At 37.6% G+C, this 21,141-nt stretch overlaps 1 protein-coding gene across 7 annotated transcripts in view; it reads right to left on the reverse strand.

The window, feature by feature from the left end:
• The window catches only part of cep128 (centrosomal protein 128), a 165,673-nt gene that overhangs the window by 122,357 nt on the left and 22,175 nt on the right, over positions 1–21,141 (reverse strand). For 5 of the 7 annotated variants that reach the window (XM_077219951.1, XM_077219954.1, XM_077219952.1 and 2 more), the window contains exon 9: positions 18,587–18,673. The exons of the other annotated variants lie outside the window; for them this stretch is intronic. In XM_077219951.1, the coding sequence (XP_077076066.1) occupies positions 18,587–18,673 (87 nt within the window). The remainder of the gene's footprint in view (positions 1–18,586; positions 18,674–21,141) is intronic. 7 annotated transcript variants of the gene reach the window in all.

Raw genomic sequence — 21,141 nt, forward strand, 5'->3', positions numbered from 1 at the left:
ACACACACGCACACACACACACACACGCACACACACACGCACACACACACACACACACACACACACACACACACACACACACACACATAGTTTGAAAGCAAAAAAATCTTTTGGACATTCATCATATTGCATTGGTTTTCATTTCTTGTCCTCGAACAGAGCCCTAATCTGTTTATTTTTTCAGTTACACATTCTACATTGATTAAAAAAGAAAAATCAAATGTGTTTTTATTTTATACATAAATAAATAATCTATCATTCAGATGAGAATAAAGTTAGTGTTAGTTCAAATTTTAAGGAAAACAAATATATGATCTGAAATATAGCACATTCATTTAAAATTCATTCAGGTTCAATTACCAAACATACAAATCTCAATGTAATTTAAAGCAAACAATACATTTAAAATATATGGGTTGTGTGCTATTTTTTTTATATAAAAAGATATATATCCAAAAAGACAAGGCCTAAACTTTAACAAGGGTTAAACAATCACTGTAACAGACACAATCACACACACACACACACACACGTCAAATCACCTACATTTTAGATGCAATATTGACTTTTTTTCTGTTTCAGCAGCGAAAATAGTTAAACAAAGATCACAGCAGAACCATCGAGGATCTCACAGCAACGCGTTCTCATTACTGAATGATTCAGCATTTTGAACGAATCGGTTGACTCAAAGATTCAACGACCAATCCATAATCTGTCTCATTCATGAATGACTCAGCCGTTCAAACGAATCGTTTGAACGAATGAATCAATGACTCGCTCATTAAGACGGTCGCCTGGCGACACCTAATGACGGTTTAGTGATATGTTTAAAAGTACCATTCTTTCCAACGATTGTTAATTAACTCATATTTGAAACATAAGCTATATATATATATATATATATATATATATATATATATATATTAGGGCTGCAACAACTAATCGATAAAATCGATTATAATCGATTATGAATATCGTTGTCAACGAATGTCATTATCGATTAGTTGGTCTGCTTACGTCACGGGGAGCGTTTACTGGTACGCACACACACGCAAGGTCTCTCTCCCTCAGGCGCTCTGCCGAGCGCGGGCGCTACACGGTTTGGAGCAGTCTCTTCTGTCTCGCATGCGCGCTCTTGCTTGCGCGCTCTAGATTTCGGGAGTTTGAACTAATTCGCGGGCATCAGGGAGCCGCAATCAATATGCGGGAGACTCCCGGGACTTCCGGGATCTTGGGATGTCTGTATTTTGTCTCGAGCATCAGGTTGCGCAATCAGTTCGCTCGCAACGTAAGTGATGGATTAAAATAGCGCTACCGCAGAAATAGGTTAAATTAAAACGGTCTTTACAAAGCGAAGCACTAAATATAAAGGCAGTTAATAGCAGCAGTAAAATATTGTTTTTTAGTCACTGTACTCAGTGGTTTTCAGCGAATGCTTGTGCACTAATGCATAATTTCTCCTGTCCTTTACTCAAGCCTGTTAGCTTGCTGGGTAACGTTACCTCCATTCCGTTCTCTTTTTATCATAGACAGTAAAAGAAATGGACACAGCGACCCCGTTGATTTCAAGAAGAAGTGGCTAAAATCGACTTTAAAATAGCCTACTTTAGGATTGTAATCGTTTGAGTAGCCTATCTGCAGTTCTAGTAATTTTAGTTAGTTAGTTTAGTTTATTTTGAACATGTTTATGTATATATCCATTAGATTTAAATATTTGGCTAGTACACACACACACACACATAATACAATCAAACATAACAGATAAATAAATGCATGTAGGCTACAGCACAATCTTCCAAAATTATTAAAAATGATTCAAATATAGGCACATATGCAAATAATTTTTTCCCTTCTTTTTCGTTTCCTTCTACATCAAACAGAATAATAACCCATCCAAAAAATACTTCTTAGTATGAGCCCAGGAACCATATAATAATGTCCCCTCGAGTCATTTTCGTATCCATTCAATATTACATGACCATATAATATTCCAATATATAAAGAATTGTGAGCTAGGTGTGGCTAATAAATCACGGTCACAAACACTTGAACAAAACCGTTTTTCTTTATTTCACGTTATGTAGGCATTTTTATACATATGGCTTCCGAACGGGATCACATTCATCTTCAAGCGTAGATGTGTAAATAAATAAAGGAACAACATTAACCGCGATAGACATTGAGATGTTTTTTTTCTTCTTCCATTGCCTGTATAATTTCCTGATAATTAATTTCCCCATCCCCCGTAGGTGTAGTAGTAGATAAATAATTTAAAGTTCGTGGATAAATGTTACTTCATATGTATTCACTTGCCACATATCGAATTATTTCCAATTCCTTAAAAACGTTGTTTAAATATTTTGTCGCGTTGCTTTTATGGACTCTATCTATGCCATGGGCTGACTTTAGACAGTAAAAGACTGCCTGCGAGACTGTGCGAGCTTCTCCTCCTGTCTATACGGTAATGTCTCTATTGTGCGACAAAGTCGCGTGGTTATGACGCAATTTTTAGCCTATTTCTACAAGAATGGCTTCTACGTAAGGTAAGATACGTAAGCTATTATCTCATAACGTAAGATACAAAGTAATGGAGCCTTTTATACATTGTCGTGTTTCTTTAGAAATAAATAATGGACAAATGGAGTCTTTGGACACCTCAGATGTAAAGTTATTCGCTGTCAAAGTGACGCCAAAATGAATGGGAGTCAATGGGATGCTAACAGCAGGTGATAGCCAGCTACAATGGCGGCCCCCGGAGGCAGCTTCAACTTCCGGCTGATGGATTACCCCCTTGCTTTTTATAGCATTTGTCCACTAAGTTTTAATTGTTTTTCAAACGCGATCTACTGCGGCTCTACGTTCACACAATTGTTTTCAGTCTTTCTATATTTATTTAATCAATTTATCCTTATATTATTCTTTTATATATTATATATAATATATATTATATTCTTTATCCTTATATTCCTTATATATAATTAATTTTAAATAAAAATTAAATGAATTATATATTTTAGATGTTTTTAGTTTGTTTTTAGTTCAGATATTCACATCTGAACAACATGTCTGTGTAAATTTGTTTTAACAAAAATTGTGTTAAAACATAATATGTTGGATATCATTTTTTTAACAATAATCATGTTTGTCAACTTGCCATCAGCAATTATCATTAAAAACAATGCAAATATTGATATTAGTAAAACTCAATGTGTGGCTTTTGCACTTTTTAAAGTACACTTTTACACATAAATACCCTGATTTACGGTTTTATTTAGTTATAATAAAAAAAAAATCTAATTTAATTTCTATCCGATTAATCGATTAATCGAAAAAATAATCGTCCGATTAATCGATTATCAAAATAATCGTTAGTTGCAGCCCTAATATATATACACACATGTATACACAAAAATAAAATAAAAACACATTTGAAGCGTGTTTGCTTACTAAATTGTGAGCTGAACGAAAGTTGCAGCAAAGATCAGCAACAGGAGTCAAAATTCATTAATCACGAGAGTGAAGAGCTGACTGAAAAAAATGATGACGGAATATTTTGTGTAAAAGCGCCTATTTAAGCGAATCTGTCATTTACTCATTTGTTGTTGTGTTTTACCTGAAAATCGGAAACAATCGGCCCCCGATATGGTGCTAATTTTAAAGTGACACTAAAAAGTATGCGGCTGCACTGGCATTCATAACGGTGTGCGTCCATGGCGACGAGCGAGCAGAACAGAGCGAACGTTTTTTCATTTCTACTTCCATAGAAATTCATTCGAGCGCACTGCGAGCGCCACCACTATAAATGTCCGTGCGGACGTCCTTATACTTTACTTTCACTTTTATATTAGCGATTTAAAAGGCCTCGCTGGTGTCTAACGTCGATTAACCGGTGGGAAAAGATCCTCACAGCCACATACCTAATATATTTATATTTAATTACAATAGCCATACCTGATAAAAAAGTTTTATGTACTGAGTTGATATCATTTTGGACACAAGAGGGCAGTATAGCCCTTTGTATTACTTGATGTATTTATTTTTTAACTGAATAGCACATTCTGGCTGTTTTTAAACTTGTACATTATTCTTAAATTGAAAACAAGAATAAAATGGGTTTAGTTCTGATATTTGTGTAATTTTATCTAGAAATAAATGGTGTATAATTAATTTTTTAGAAGATATGAGGCTTTTAGTGTTTACTTTTTTGACATGACTTTAATCCCTCGCCATAGCAAAACAATTTGAGATATTCAATAGCCATTCACAATTTAGCTTCTTTAATGTATTTTCATCATGTTGAAAAAGTTTGGTGGGAATTGAATAAACCACTTAAGAGGAGTGGGTAAAAAATCAGAGGCTGATTTTGCCAAAAATCCACATTAAGACCAAAATAGCCCACTTCCTGTTGGGCTGGCTTAAAGTTGTTTGGCCCGATGAGATCTATATGTGTACCGAGTTTCATAATATTACATGCAAGTGTGTTTAATTTATGGACCAAATTTTCTGACCAAGTTTATGGACCAAGTTAATTTAATTAATAAACTAATTATATAAAACTATTTTCAATGCACTACAATTCAACTGGTTATATGCCTTTACTTATTAATACAACTTATTTAAAAAATACAAGGCGTAAGACATTTACTTTCTTTTTTAATGCAGGCCAGACCAAACAGCAGTGAAATGGTTAATCTAGCCCCCCTCCCCCTCCCCACACTCACACACACACACACAGAGACGTAGGCTCAGAGAGAGAGAGACATTAAATGACAATTTTCAAACCAAAATATCTGACTTCCTGTTGGTTGGAGCTATTGAGTGTAAATTAGAAAGTTGTCTGGCTGGAGGAGAACAATACACATACCGATTTTTATTACTGTAGATAAAATTAATCCCCCCACTTTTGACAAAAGGTGGCGCTACTGAGCCCCTCACCACGCCCGTTTCTGAAACTTTGCACATGTCTACTGGCTAATAAATGTGATGTGTCTGTCGAGTTTCATGCAATTTCAAGTATGCTAAGAGTCTCAAAAGCATAAAAAAAGAATATTAAAGTTTGATGCGTTGCCACGACAACAGTATCTAAGATATCAAGAATCCATTCACAGGTCTACATCTGCCGTGTGTTTACATTATAGTAGTGAAGTTTGAAGCAAATCGGGTTAAAATAAGAGGGTGATTTCAAAGCATTTTGAAAGTGACACACTTCCTGCTGCCAGTTGGTGGCGCTATAACTTTGACTCACAAGAGTCACATCCATGTGATCGGCCTCTTACAACGAACACACTACTGAAGTTTCATCAAGATCAGTTAATGTATGAAGAAGTTATAACACACTTCCTGTTTCCATTATTCGCCATAATTTCGTTTCCTCGCCACGGCCAAACCGTTCGAGATATCAAAAATCCGCTGGCAATTTTTCATCCTCAATTGCTTGACTTCATGCACACCGAGTTTGGTGGTGATTGGACGAATTTCCTAGGAGAAGTGTTTCGAATTCCATTGCATGCGTTTCCAAACAAACCATAATAGCCGACTTCCTGTTGGGCTGGGGTAAAAAGTAAAAGTACAAAGGATATATAAACCGATGAGATCTATATGTGTACCGAGTTTCATATTATTACATGCAAGCGTGTTTGATTTATGGACCAAGTTTTCGGACCCCGTTCCAGGGGGCGCTGTCGAGCCCCCCTGCCAAGCCCGGGTACCATCTTCAGCCCGGCCCTGATGGCCGCGGGTTCTGACCTGCGTGCAAAGTTTCAAGAGTTTTCGTGCACGTTAAGAGCCCCAAAAGTGCCCGAATAGTCGTTAGAATAATAATAATAATAATAAATATATATATATATATATATATATATATATATATAAATATAGCTGCGAGCAGCGATTACGGGCCCAAGCCGGTGGCACCGCAACCCCGGTGCCTTTAGTTACCTAAAGGCACCGGGGTGGCGGTACCGCCGGCTTTGGCCCTTCATCGCTGCTCGCAGCTATATTTATATATATATATATATATATATATATATATATATATATATATATATATATATATAAACAGCCGGTGGCACCGCCACCCTGGTGCCTTTAGGGTTATTGTGCACGACGTGACACAAAATATCTGCTGGCTATCTGCCGAACGGCTCTGGTAGTTCCGCTTCAGCATTGATGATGTTGTAGAAATAGTGCGCTCTGGTTGGTCTGGATTATTCGGGATTTTTTATTTTATACAGAAATAAGTTATTTATAATTCAGATGAGAATAAAGTTAGTGTTGATTAAAATGAAGGAAAACAAATATATTGATCTGAAATATAGCACATTAATTTTAAATTTATTTAGGTTCAATTACCAAACATACAATCTTAATTTAATTTAAAGCAAACAATACATTTAAAAGATATGGGTTGTATGCACTTTTTTTTTATAAAAAAAGATATATATCCAAAAAACATGGCCTTAAAGGGTTAAACTCTTGTCACTGTAACAGACACAATCTCTCTCTCTCTCTCTCTCTCTCTCACACACACACACACACACACACACACACGTCAAGTCACTTCCATTTTAGATGCAATATTGAATAAGCAGAAAATTCGGATTTTCTGCTCTGAAAATATAAATAAGCATAAAAATTGAATAAGCACTTTTAATATTCTAAACAGAATAAGCACTAGTCGCTAATGAATAAGTACTAGTACTTAATGGAATAGATACTAGTATCTAAAAAATAAGTACTAGTAGCATGAAAATAGAGACTAGTAGGTTAAAATGATAAAATGTTAAAACGGCTTGCCATATTGGCTCAGAGAGAGAGAGAGAGAGAGAATGACCTTTTAGATACTAGTACCTATTAATAGATACTAGTATTTAGGCTCTAGATCCACTCCGAAAGTCACTTCGTGATCATTTAACCGCTTCATTTGAGAAAAACTATCATTATGACATAAACAAACAAACTCAAAAGGTCTTCACGGCAACCCGTCAAAATAAAAGTTCGGTTTAACTTGACAGAAATATATTACCGTTGTACAGTAGAATTTAGATATGTCCCAATGTAATAATACTAACACTAATCCAAATAAATTATCATCAAAACTGAATTTAAGGAATAATCCATGTTTTAATTTTAAAGTCCCCGTGAACCGGAAGTTGCAAACGACTTTTCTCCAGTGTTGTGACGTATTTCCGAGAGAAACGGAATACTAAATGAGGCAAAATGGTGGGCGTGGCTTTTTCCCCAACTAGCACCTGATTGGATCTAGAAAAGTAGGTGTTTTCATTCAGCCTGTCTACTGTCAGTTGGAGGGGCGTGATTACGGATGTTAAGAAGACGCCCAAACCGTGAAACCTACGTCATCAGGCAAGGTCCTCCAACGCAGAGGGGAGGGGAAATTTCAGATTTTGATTAAAGATTACGAAGCCAAACAATTTTTTTGTGTGGATTGACTTGCATGGATGAATTGTTCACCACAAAACGATCAATTTAAGCAAACAAAGTAAGTATGGTCAATTTTGAATTCATGGGGACTTTAACAGTAAAGCTCATTGTGCAGCACGTTATTTGACAAAAAGTTTATTTAATTTCATATGATTAAAATTGATGATAAATGATCAAATTTGTGTTTTATGTCTTCATTTTATTACCAGAAAAAACACAACACAGAATTAGTGTGACATTTTTTTTCATATTTTTTTTTAAATGTTGTATACGTTTAATGATTCATAATACACTATTTCAATTAATTAGACATGCTTTTTGATTGCTAAAAAATTTACACCACGTATTCGTAATACACCCGCTCCGCAACACTAGCAGTTCCCCCAATCCCCCCCCCCTGAAAAAAAATCCTAGGGGAAACACTGGGCATTCATAATGGTGCGCGTCCATGGCGACGAGCGAGCAGAGCTGAGCGAACGTTTAGTTAATTTATTCATTCGAGCGCTCTGCAAGAGCCACCATTATCAATGTGGACGTCCGTATTTAAAAGCTCTCGATCCTCAGTCACATACCAAATATGTATATAATTTTGAACACAAGAGGGCAGTATGGCCCTATGTATGAGTTGGTGTTTAAACTAAACTATCACTCAAAGAGCACCCCCCCCTCCCCTCCTCCCCTCCCCCCCTCCCCACACAGACACACACACACACACACACACAAACAGAATGGCAGGGGGACAAGAAATCCATTCAAACTACAATATCTGACTTTCTGTTGCTCTGAGCTAATGACTTTAAATTAGAAAGTCGATTGGCTTGATGAGAACAATATGCGTGGCAAGTTTTGTAACTGTAGGTAAAACGAGCAAAGTTATAACACACTTTATGTGTCCTTTTTTAGTCATAAAATTAATTTCCTCGCCACGGCCAAACCGTTCGAGATATCAAAAATCCCTCCGGAATTTAGCATCATCAATGTCTTGACGTCATGCTGACCGAGTTTGCTTGAAATCCGATTAATTCCCAAGGAGAATTAAATAGAATTTCAGGGGTATGCGTTTCCAAACAAACCATGATAGCCGGCTTCCTGTTGGGATGTCGTAAAACTTAGAGCACGAAAGTTGTTCAACCCAATGAGATCTATAAGTGTACCGAGTTTCATATTATTACATGCAAGTGTCTTTGATTTATGGACAAGTGTTCGAATCCCAGTCCAGGGGGCGCTGTCGGTCCGCCCTGCCACGCCCGGGTACCAGCTTCAGTCCGGCCCTGATGGCCACGGGTTCTGACCCGTGTGCAAAGTTTCAAGAGTTTTAGAGGATGTTAAGGGCCCCAAAAGCCCCCAAAACCTTGATCAACAATAATTAAAAGCTTTGTCACTCAAACAGACACATCCCCCTCCCCCCACAGACACAGAGGTATGCAGAGAGAGGGAGAGAGGGACAGAGATTACTCCAAAACATCCCATTCAAACCAAAATATCTGACTTCCTGTTGTTCGGAACCAAAATCTGTAAATTAGAAAGTTGTCCGGCTTGATCTGAACAATATGCCTACCGAGTTTTAAGATTGCAGGTAAAACTATGAAACTAACCCTCTCACTTTTGTCAAAAGGTGGCGCTACTGAGTCCCTGCACCACGCCCGTTCCTGAAACTTTGCACATGTCTACTGGCTAATATATGTGACATGTCTGTCGAGTTTCATGCAATTTCGAGTCTCAAAAGCATCAAAAAAGAATTTTAAAGTTTGATGTGTTGCCACGGCAACAGTATCAAAGATATCAAGAATCCATTCACAGGTCTACATATGGCGTATGTTTACATTATACAGATGAAGTTTGAAGCAAATTGGGTTAAAATAAGAGGGTGATTTCGAAGCATTTTGAAAGTGACACACTTCCTGCTGCCAGTTGGTGGCGCTATAACTTTGACTCACAAAAGTCACATCCATGTGATCGGCCTCTTACAACGAACACACTGCTGAAGTTTCATCAAGATCAGTTAATGTATGCAGAAGTTATAACACACTTCCTGTTTCACGTTTCTCGCCATAATTTCGTTTCCTCGCCACGGCCACACCGTTCGAGATATCAAAAATCCCCTCGCAATTTTTCATCCTCAATGTCTTGACTTCATGCTGACCGAGTTTCGTGGCATTTCTTTGAATTCTCTAGGAGAAGTACTTTAAATTCCATTGCATGCGTTTTACAAACAACCCTAAATAGCCGACTTCCTGTTGGGCTGGGGTAAAAAGTAAGAGCATGAAGTATATATGAACCGATGAGATCTATATGTGTACCGAGTTTCATATTCTTACATACAAGCGTGTTTGATTTATGGACCAAGTTTTCGGACCCCGTTCCAGGGGGCGCTGTCGAGCCCCCCTGCCACGCCCGGGTACCATCTTCACCCCGACCCTGATGGCCGCGGGTTCTGACCCGCGTGCAAAGTTTCAAGAGTTTTCGTGCACGTTAAGATTCCCAAAAGTGCCCGAATAGTCGTAAGAAAAATAAAAGAGGAGAAAAAAAAAAATAATAATCCTAAGGAAAACAATAGGGCCTTCGCCTTTTCAAGGCTTGGGCCCTAATAATAATAATAATAATAATAATAATAATAATAATCCTTAGGAAAACAATAGGGCCTTCGCCTTTTCAAGGCTTGGGCCCTAATAATCCTTAGGAAAACAATAGGGCCTTCGCCTTTTCAAGGCTTGGGCCCTAATAATAATAAATATAGCTGCGAGCAGCGATTACGGGCTCAAGCCGGTGGCACCGCAACCCCGGTGCCTTTAATTACCTAAAGGCACCGGAGTGGCGGTGCCGCCGGCTTTGGCCCTTCATCGCTGCTCGCAGCTATATTTATATATATATATATATATATATATATATATATATATATATATATATATATATATATATATATATATATATATATAAACAAGCCGGTGGCACCGCCACCCCGGTGCCTTTGGGGTTACTGTGCATGACGGGCAATAACGTAACCCCGCTTTGACCTTTGAGAAGATGTGTGCTGTAGAGCTTGCATTGGTGTGGGCTCTGCAAAAGTGTGCATTGAGGGCACATATCAACCACAAAGTATGCGTGAGCAACCTTCTGAAACCTAAAATGAAAAATGAGACACCCTACGGTCTCATGGACTTAATGGACACATGAAATAAGTACACAAGTTTGAAAGTTATATGAAGTGTGCCAAGACAGAATATTTGCCTGATCTGATTAGAAAAACAGTTTGTGTGTGTGTGTGTGTGAGGCGTGATTGAACAATGTAGACATAAAAACATACTCCGTCCTTTTGTTCATACAGGACATTATTCAAACTGCAAAGTGTTTACTTATATTTGTGTACAATCGCAATAAAACACAACATTGTGCTTTTGTCAAACTGTACTGCTAAACTACAACTGTCACCCAACCAAAATCTCTTACACACACACACACACGCACACACACACACACACACACACACGCACACACACACGCACACACACACACACACACACACACACACACACACACACACACACACACACACACACACATAGTTTGAAAGCAAAAAAATCTTTTGGACATTCATCATATTGCATTGGTTTTCATTTCTTGTCCTCGAACAGAGCCCTAATCTGTTTATTTTTTCAGTTACACATTCTACATTGATTAAAAAAGAAAAATCAAATGTGTTTTTATTTTATACATAAATAAATAATCTATCATTCAGATGAGAATAAAGTTAGTGTTAGTTCAAATTTTAAGGAAAACAAATATATGATCTGAAATATAGCACATTCATTTAAAATTCATTCAGGTTCAATTACCAAACATACAAATCTCAATGTAATTTAAAGCAAACAATACATTTAAAATATATGGGTTGTGTGCTATTTTTTTTATATAAAAAGATATATATCCAAAAAGACAAGGCCTAAACTTTAACAAGGGTTAAACAATCACTGTAACAGACACAATCACACACACACACACACACACGTCAAATCACCTACATTTTAGATGCAATATTGACTTTTTTTCTGTTTCAGCAGCGAAAATAGTTAAACAAAGATCACAGCAGAACCATCGAGGATCTCACAGCAACGCGTTCTCATTACTGAATGATTCAGCATTTTGAACGAATCGGTTGACTCAAAGATTCAACGACCAATCCATAATCTGTCTCATTCATGAATGACTCAGCCGTTCAAACGAATCGTTTGAACGAATGAATCAATGACTCGCTCATTAAGACGGTCGCCTGGCGACACCTAATGACGGTTTAGTGATATGTTTAAAAGTACCATTCTTTCCAACGATTGTTAATTAACTCATATTTGAAACATAAGCTATATATATATATATATATATATATATATATATATATATATATATATATATATATATATATATATATTAGGGCTGCAACAACTAATCGATAAAATCGATTATAATCGATTATGAATATCGTTGTCAACGAATGTCATTATCGATTAGTTGGTCTGCTTACGTCACGGGGAGCGTTTACTGGTACGCACACACACGCAAGGTCTCTCTCCCTCAGGCGCTCTGCCGAGCGCGGGCGCTACACGGTTTGGAGCAGTCTCTTCTGTCTCGCATGCGCGCTCTTGCTTGCGCGCTCTAGATTTCGGGAGTTTGAACTAATTCGCGGGCATCAGGGAGCCGCAATCAATATGCGGGAGACTCCCGGGACTTCCGGGATCTTGGGATGTCTGTATTTTGTCTCGAGCATCAGGTTGCGCAATCAGTTCGCTCGCAACGTAAGTGATGGATTAAAATAGCGCTACCGCAGAAATAGGTTAAATTAAAACGGTCTTTACAAAGCGAAGCACTAAATATAAAGGCAGTTAATAGCAGCAGTAAAATATTGTTTTTTAGTCACTGTACTCAGTGGTTTTCAGCGAATGCTTGTGCACTAATGCATAATTTCTCCTGTCCTTTACTCAAGCCTGTTAGCTTGCTGGGTAACGTTACCTCCATTCCGTTCTCTTTTTATCATAGACAGTAAAAGAAATGGACACAGCGACCCCGTTGATTTCAAGAAGAAGTGGCTAAAATCGACTTTAAAATAGCCTACTTTAGGATTGTAATCGTTTGAGTAGCCTATCTGCAGTTCTAGTAATTTTAGTTAGTTAGTTTAGTTTATTTTGAACATGTTTATGTATATATCCATTAGATTTAAATATTTGGCTAGTACACACACACACACACAATACAATCAAACATAACAGATAAATAAATGCATGTAGGCTACAGCACAATCTTCCAAAATTATTAAAAATGATTCAAATATAGGCACATATGCAAATAATTTTTTCCCTTCTTTTTCGTTTCCTTCTACATCAAACAGAATAATAACCCATCCAAAAAATACTTCTTAGTATGAGCCCAGGAACCATATAATAATGTCCCCTCGAGTCATTTTCGTATCCATTCAATATTACATGACCATATAATATTCCAATATATAAAGAATTGTGAGCTAGGTGTGGCTAATAAATCACGGTCACAAACACTTGAACAAAACCGTTTTTCTTTATTTCACGTTATGTAGGCATTTTTATACATATGGCTTCCGAACGGGATCACATTCATCTTCAAGCGTAGATGTGTAAATAAATAAAGGAACAACGTTAACCGCGATAGACATTGAGATGTTTTTTTTCTTCTTCCATTGCCTGTATAATTTCCTGATAATTAATTTCCCCATCCCCCGTAGGTGTAGTAGTAGATAAATAATTTAAAGTTCGTGGATAAATGTTACTTCATATGTATTCACTTGCCACATATCGAATTATTTCCAATTCCTTAAAAACGTTGTTTAAATATTTTGTCGCGTTGCTTTTATGGACTCTATCTATGCCATGGGCTGACTTTAGACAGTAAAAGACTGCCTGCGAGACTGTGCGAGCTTCTCCTCCTGTCTATACGGTAATGTCTCTATTGTGCGACAAAGTCGCGTGGTTATGACGCAATTTTTAGCCTATTTCTACAAGAATGGCTTCTACGTAAGGTAAGATACGTAAGCTTTTATCTCATAACGTAAGATACAAAGTAATGGAGCCTTTTATACATTGTCGTGTTTCTTTAGAAATAAATAATGGACAAATGGAGTCTTTGGACACCTCAGATGTAAAGTTATTCGCTGTCAAAGTGACGCCAAAATGAATGGGAGTCAATGGGACTTTTCAAGGCTTGGGCCCTAATAATAATAATAATAATAATAATAATAATAATAATAATCCTTAGGAAAACAATAGGGCCTTCGCCTTTTCAAGGCTTGGGCCCTAATAATAATCCTTAGGAAAACAATAGGGCCTTCGCCTTTTCAAGGCTTGGGCCCTAATAATAATAATAATAATAATAATAATAATAATAATAATAATAATAATAATAATCCTTAGGAAAACAATAGGGCCTTCGCCTTTTCAAGGCGTGGGCCCTAATAATCCTTAGGAAAACAATAGGGCCTTCGCCTTTTCAAGGCTTGGGCCCTAATAATAATAATAATCCTTAGGAAAACAATAGGGCCTTCGCCTTTTCAAGGCTTGGGCCCTAATAATCCTTAGGAAAACAATAGGGCCTTCGCCCTTTCAGGGCTTGGGCCCTAATAATAGGGCCTTCGCCTTTTCAAGGCTTGGGCCCTAATAAATAATCCTAAGGAAAACAATAGGGCCTTCGCCTTTTCAAGGCTTGGGCCCTAATAATAATAATAATAATAAATAATCCTAAGGAAAACAATAGGGCCTTCGCCTTTTCAAGGCTTGGGCCCTAATAATCCTAAGGAAAACAATAGGGCCTTCGGCTTTTCAAGGCTTGGGCCCTAATAATCCTAAGGAAAACAATAGGGCTCTGCGCCCTTTCAGGGCTTAGGCCCTAAAAATCAGCACAAATACAATAGGTTTTCAGCACTTCATGCTTGAACACCTAATAAAAATCCTTACAAATACAATAGGTTTTCAGCACTTCGTGCTTGAACACCTAAAAATCAGCACAAATACAATAGGTTTTCAGCACTTTGTGCTTGAACACCTAACCAGTACATATACAATAGGTTTTCAGCACTTCGTGCTTGAACACCTAATAAAAATCAGTACAATTACAATAGGTTTTCAGCACTTCGTGCTTGAACACCTAATAATAAGAATCAGCCCAAATACAATAGGTTTTCAGCACTTCGTGCTTGAACACCTAACCAGTACAAATACAATAGGTTTTCAGCACTTCGTGCTTGAACACCTAATAAAAATCAGTACAATTACAATAGGTTTTCAGCACTTCGTGCTTGAACACCTAATAATAAAAATCAGTACAAATACAATAGGTTTTCAGCACTTCGTGCTTGAACACCTAATAATAAAAATCCTTACAAATACAATAGGTTTTCAGCACTTCGTGCTTGACCACCTAATAATTAAAGCTGCAAGCAGCATTTAGTTGTGTTCAAGCAGTTAAGGCATTTAAGATTTTTAACCACACAAGCATCAAAAGACATTAAGTTTTATGTAGCAAGCATTTAACCACTGACATCATAGATGGAATAGACAACCTTTTAGCATGATTTACCATGTTCCAGTATTATTTACTATGAATCTAGCATGATTTACCATAGTTTATCATGATATACCAAGCTCTAGTATGATTTACCAGGATTCTAGAAGGATTTACCTTATTTACTATGATTTACCATGTTTCTATCGTTATTTACCATGATTTACCACATTGCTAGCAATTATGTGAAGCATCAGAACAATTAAGTGATTAACTCTAACAAAATATGATTGTGTTATAATAGTAATTGTTATATAAGGGATTTTTAAGTGTCTAAATATATGAATGCAAAGCACATATGAAAATACTGTTAATAAGTAGAGTGGCCAGCAGAGGGCATTAGAAGACCACTTATTGGCTCACTTTCATTTTGAACTACTTGGTTTCACCAGTATTCTGCACTAAAGCAAACCATTTTTTCCATGTTATCTCCATAATGCATGCTTACACACACACACACACACACACACACTTTTGGGATTTGTTATTGTGAATTGTTGATATTATTATTTTAATTTTTATATTCTGTAATTTCACATATTAGTTCAAAATTATTATTACACACACACACACACACATTATTGTGAAAATCTCTTTTAATGGTCTATAAGCATTTCACATATTTCTTTGTGATGTAATAATATTTAAACTGTATTACCAGTCCATCATAATAATATAAAAATAGCTTTAAGCATTTGTTTGTTAGCCAATGCTGAAAGCTGATAAAAAGATTAAGCATGTATAATCCTGCTGCCCCCCTTTAGTGGACAACAGTGGTATTACAGCCTATATAGAGTTCAAATGAATGAATGGAAATTTTGTTTTTCACTTATATCTCAGGAACGAGAAAGTGAAAAAATCTGAAACTCAGAACTTATATAGTGTCCGAGGAGCCCGTTGAACGAGACCCGGTGTTGGGTAGCCGATCGGGGCCGGGAGTTATGAGCGTTCAAAGGCATATCTTTTGGGGCTTATATCCCGGGAATGCCCAGGCTGAATCGCACCAAACTCAAATCAAAGCTAGGTGAGGACTCTTTCCAACAAGCTATCCCACAAGAATCTAGGTGGTCTAGGTCGGGAATTTTAGCCGTTCCAAGTCAGGGGATCTCATGGATGAGCGACCCGCACTTGGGGGAGCGCTCCCGAGGCCCGCGACGATAGATTTCGATCAAGGACCAATAGAGGACCTTACCATCCAAATTTGAGCGCGCAGGGAGTTTCCGTTTTCGAGTTATGAGTGAATTTGTACTGGGAGGGCGTGGCCTGACATTATACTTTCGTTTTCAGCCTTCCTGTGACACAATTGTGAATAATACATGATTTTTAAACAAAATGTGATTGTAAGTGTTAAAATAATGATTTATACAGTCTAAATATTGATTATATATAACAATATTAGGGAGTAGTATGATGAAATGACAGCAGGGGGCAGTAAAATACCACTTATTGGCTGCTATAGCTATTATAACCATCCAACTTACACCCTATTATAGCCATCCAAATGAAGAAGTTATACCTTTTCTGACAATTATTGATCTAGAGAGTCCAGAGAATTGTACTGCACTGGTTTTAAACAGGCAATTTACCATAGGAAATATATGGTTTTAAAAATTTTGACAGTTATAGCGCCACCTATGGTCCGATCTCCATGAAGCCAAAGTTTCAAGGCTCTAGCCCTTACGGTTTGGGCTGCACAATGCGTTTTACGGGAGAATAATAATAATAATAAAAATCAGTACAATTACAATAGGTTTTCAGCACTTCGTGCTTGAACACCTAATAATAAAAATCAGTACAAATACAATAGGCACAACATTTTCACCCCTTGTCCCCCACGTCACATATTGAGAAAATGTCCCGCATTTTTATCAGTCTGTTTGTTTTTAATTATCATATTAAGAAAATCTGCATGCGTTCTTTTGCCTTTTTAAGAAAGCATTTTATTTATTCTTTTTGCGCCGTAGTTTTTCACCTATATTTAATAGCGCTTCGTCAGAAGTACAAATACAACAGCCGTTTTTAAAATCATATCCAATGGTTGAAAAGAAAGGAGTAAACACGGTCACTAGTAGGTTGTCAATCAAAATGTTGAGCGGTGATTCGTTCCATGTGTTCCCTGTCAGAAAACAAATGGATAATTCGGTAAATTAAAATTTTAATTTAACAGAATTTATCAACTTATTGCCTGCTGTAGTTGTTTTAATTCACATCCTTTCTAAAAATATGACAGTGTTTGGTGTAATATAAAAGTATTTTTATCAGCTGAAATGCAGAATACAAATGTTTTTATTAAGTTAAATGGACATTATATAACAGTTTCAGATTATGTTTTAGTGTTGGTAACATGTCCCACATCGTCCCACATTTGGTTTGTTTGATGGTGCTCACCCTATGTGCGACTGTGTAGAATTTCTTTGAATTGCCATGAATTTAATTCCACTTCCTGTCATTCAAATTCAAATTCAAATTCAACTTCCTGTGGGGCGGAGTCAATTCAATTCAAATTCCAATTCATGAATTGAATGGAGGCCAATTCTGAAATTCTGAATTTTGCACAAGCCTGATAACCACACATAAATGTTATTTTCTCCAAATTACAAACATGTACATACATGCTGCTCACATATTGTTGTTGCCAAGTTTGTGCTGAATACAGTGTAATGAGACTTTAGCCATTAATACGTTTATAAGCAACTGAAAAAAAAAAATGTCAGGGCATGTCAAAACTTCTCCAGGGCCCCAAAACCCCCTCAGACCCCAGTTGATTCTCACTTGAACTTCGTCACCAGTGTTAACACACGTCTTCCCAGTGGTGCAAAGAAATGAGCGATAGGGACCTGACCCAGAGACTGTGTCTTTGAGTCCCTTGTTGTACAACTTTATAAAACTGTGTGTAATGTTGTATCATTTCAATTCCTTTATAGCTTACCAGGTAAGCGTGAAACTAATCTTTCTTCCTCTTGGATTAGAAATGTGTGGTTTTTTTTTCATTCATTCTATGTTCATTCTCATCTGAACGTCTGTTCATTTTGAGTTCATTTTTACCTGTACTTCTCTACCTGTTTTTCATGTACGTTCAATTTCTGCAGTATTTGCTCTTCCTGCTCTGCATTGCGTTACAGTCACTTCAGGGGCTTGGTCCTGTATAACTGCTAGCAGTTCTTGTTATTATTATTATTTTGTACATTTAGAACTAGAATGATTTATAAATCATTTCTATGATTTTTTTTCCCTCCAAAAATATACTGTATAAAATATAAATTATAATTAATATAAAATATATCCTTCCTTTTTATATTAAAATTAATAAACATACTTTTTAGTACTGAAAAGGTTTCCTAATCTGCTTTAACACATGCATTACATCAACGGTGCATAACTAGTCTAGCACTGTTAAAGGATCAAAGATGCTACATGCATTAAAGTTAATAAAAATATTAAAATATTGTGCTTCAAATCTTAAATGATTGTTTAGTTTTAAACGTACAGAACCAGATGTAATCACGCCTTACATAAGCTTATCTGAATAGCATACAAGGCACTGATTAATAATATCAAAAGACAAACACACCTTGCTTCTCTCGTTCTCTGATCTCTGCAGTCTATTTCTGAAGGCCTCATCAGCCTCTGGTGTTTGGGCTTCATGTCTTCTCAAAGCCTTTGAGGACAGAGTGGAGCCGACAAAGAGAAAGAAAAAAAAGATTAGCAGCCTTTCTGTTAACATCCCGGATGGATGGATGGATGGATGGATGGATGGATGGATGGATGGATGGATGGATGGATGGATGGATGGATGGATGGATGGATGGATGGATGGATGGATGGATGGATTTGCATTTGCATTTTCAGCACCGCTTGAGGATTAGCTTTACTATGAATTTAGGTATTTGTCACTTAAAAACACACACTCACTTGTAAAATTCCTTTAGTAAGAAAGTTTCTACAAAGTATATGATTGTAATGTGAATATAAATGTAAAAGTTATACAGAAATAAAAGGCAAGTAGGGTTTCCTTTATTATTGGGCATCTTCTCCACTATATGCAAGCGTATAATATAATAAAGCTTTCAATAGAATACAAATGGTCATCTTTTCCTGAAAAAAAAAATATGTTAGTGGTGCAACACCCGTGACACAATGCAACTGGGTGTTGTCAAAATAGATATAGCTCCCTTTTCCTCCTCAGGTGTAAGTACATAGGATTTTTTTCACTCGTTGTATTGTCCACCAAGCTGAAATCAAAAGTGTGATTGCTTAGAAAAATAATGAAGAAAATTAATTCATATCTAGAGCACAAAAAGTATAAGCACCACTATGCCTAACCATAAGCAGTTTTGAAAATTATGCTTGCCTTAGAAAGCACCACTAATTAGTATTCGGTAGACCACTTTTATTGAAAGCCTATTTTGGAGATTTGCAATTTAGTTTCTCAACTCCAAAATTCAGCACCGCATGGCAATGCTTAGAGGTTGGAATAATGGCAGGATGCACCATTTCTCCACTGGCTTTTACCATGGCAATGGAAGTAATCATTAGGGCATCAAGATGGGTAGTAGGAGGAGAGCGCTTGGCTTCTGGGATGTGACTACCACCAATCAGAGCATACATGGATGACATGACAACCATGACTACAACAGTAGCCTGCACTAATCGGTTATTGGGGAAGTTAACAGATAAGATCGAATGGGCACGAATGCAATTTAAGCCCTCTAAATCAAGGAGCATCTCGATAGTTAAAGGAAAGGTAGTAGATAAAACATTCTTCATTAATGGTGAGGCAATACCAACAGTTTCTGAGAAGCCAGTGAAGAGTCTTGGGAGATGGTACGATGGGGATCTAAAGGACACAGTTCGAGTGGGAGAAGTTAGACGACAAGCAGTGGAAGGGTTGAAGAGCATAAACAGCTGTTCTCTACCAGGCAAACTAAAACTCTGGTGCTTTCAGTTTGGTCTACTGCCAAGGTTGCTGTGGCAACTGACTGTGTACGAGGTTTCTTTGACAACAGTGGATAAGCTGGAAGCATTAATAAGTTCATACATCAGGAAATGGTTGGGAGTTCCACGCTGCCTCAGCAGAGTGGGACTTTAGAGTAAAGGAGTATTGCAGCTGCCAGTCTCTGCTTTAACCGAGGAGTTTAAGTGTGCCAAGGTCAGACTGGAAATTACTTTAGCAGAGTCACGCGACAAATGTGTAAGGGAGGCAGCCCCTGTGGTAAAAACTGGTAGAAAGTGGTCAGCAAAGACATCTGTAGTAGAGGCAAAGGCTGACCTTCAAATTGGGGATATCGTGGGACAGGTACAGCATGGAAGAGGGGGTTTTGGACTCAGTTTAGCTCCTCCTAAATGGCACAAGGCAGGCCCAGCTCAAAGGAGGAAGCTGGTAGTCTTCGAGGTGCTAAACCAAGAGGAGAGGATGAGATGTATAAAGGCCATTTCCCAGGCCAAGCAGGGAGAGTGGATGAGATGGGAGAGTGTGGAACAACGCAAAATGGGCTGGCAAGACCTTTAGTCAGTGGAAGAGAGTAGGATCAGTTTCCTTATTAGGTCAACATATGATGTTCTCCCATCACTGCAGAACCTAAACCTCTGGGTAGGAGAGGATCCCTCTTGTCCTTTGTGTTCATCACCTGCCACATTAAGGCACATTTTGACAGGATGTAAGGTGGCTCTTAGCCAAGGTCGGTTTACTTGGGGCCATGACCAAGTATTGCGATATTACGCTTTAGCATTGGAAGGCAAGCGTAGTATGACCAATAAGTTACCGCCTGTTCTAGCAAAACATTACACGCAGAAGACAATATTCCTCCACCCAGGCGAGCAACCACCAAGAAAAGGTGCTAACACCAATTCTCGCCCAGGACAACTGGAAGCTGCTAGGGACTGGAAGATGCTGGCTGATCTTGATCAACGGCTTATTTTTCCACCTGAGATTGCCACCTCTAACCTACGACCAGATATTGTTTTGTGGTCTGGATCAGCACGCATTGTTCAACTGATAGAGTTAACAGTGCCATGGGAGGATGCGGTAGATGAGGCATATGAGAGGAAGAAACTGCAGTATGGCCACTGAAGCAGAACAGCTAAATGGAGAGTCCAGGTTTATCCAGTGGAAGTGGGTTGTCGAGG

The sequence above is a fragment of the Siphateles boraxobius genome, unplaced genomic scaffold, assembly GCF_051911475.1.
Source record: "Siphateles boraxobius isolate OS27281-9 unplaced genomic scaffold, OSU_SipBor_1 8, whole genome shotgun sequence".
NCBI lineage: Eukaryota > Metazoa > Chordata > Actinopteri > Cypriniformes > Leuciscidae > Siphateles > Siphateles boraxobius.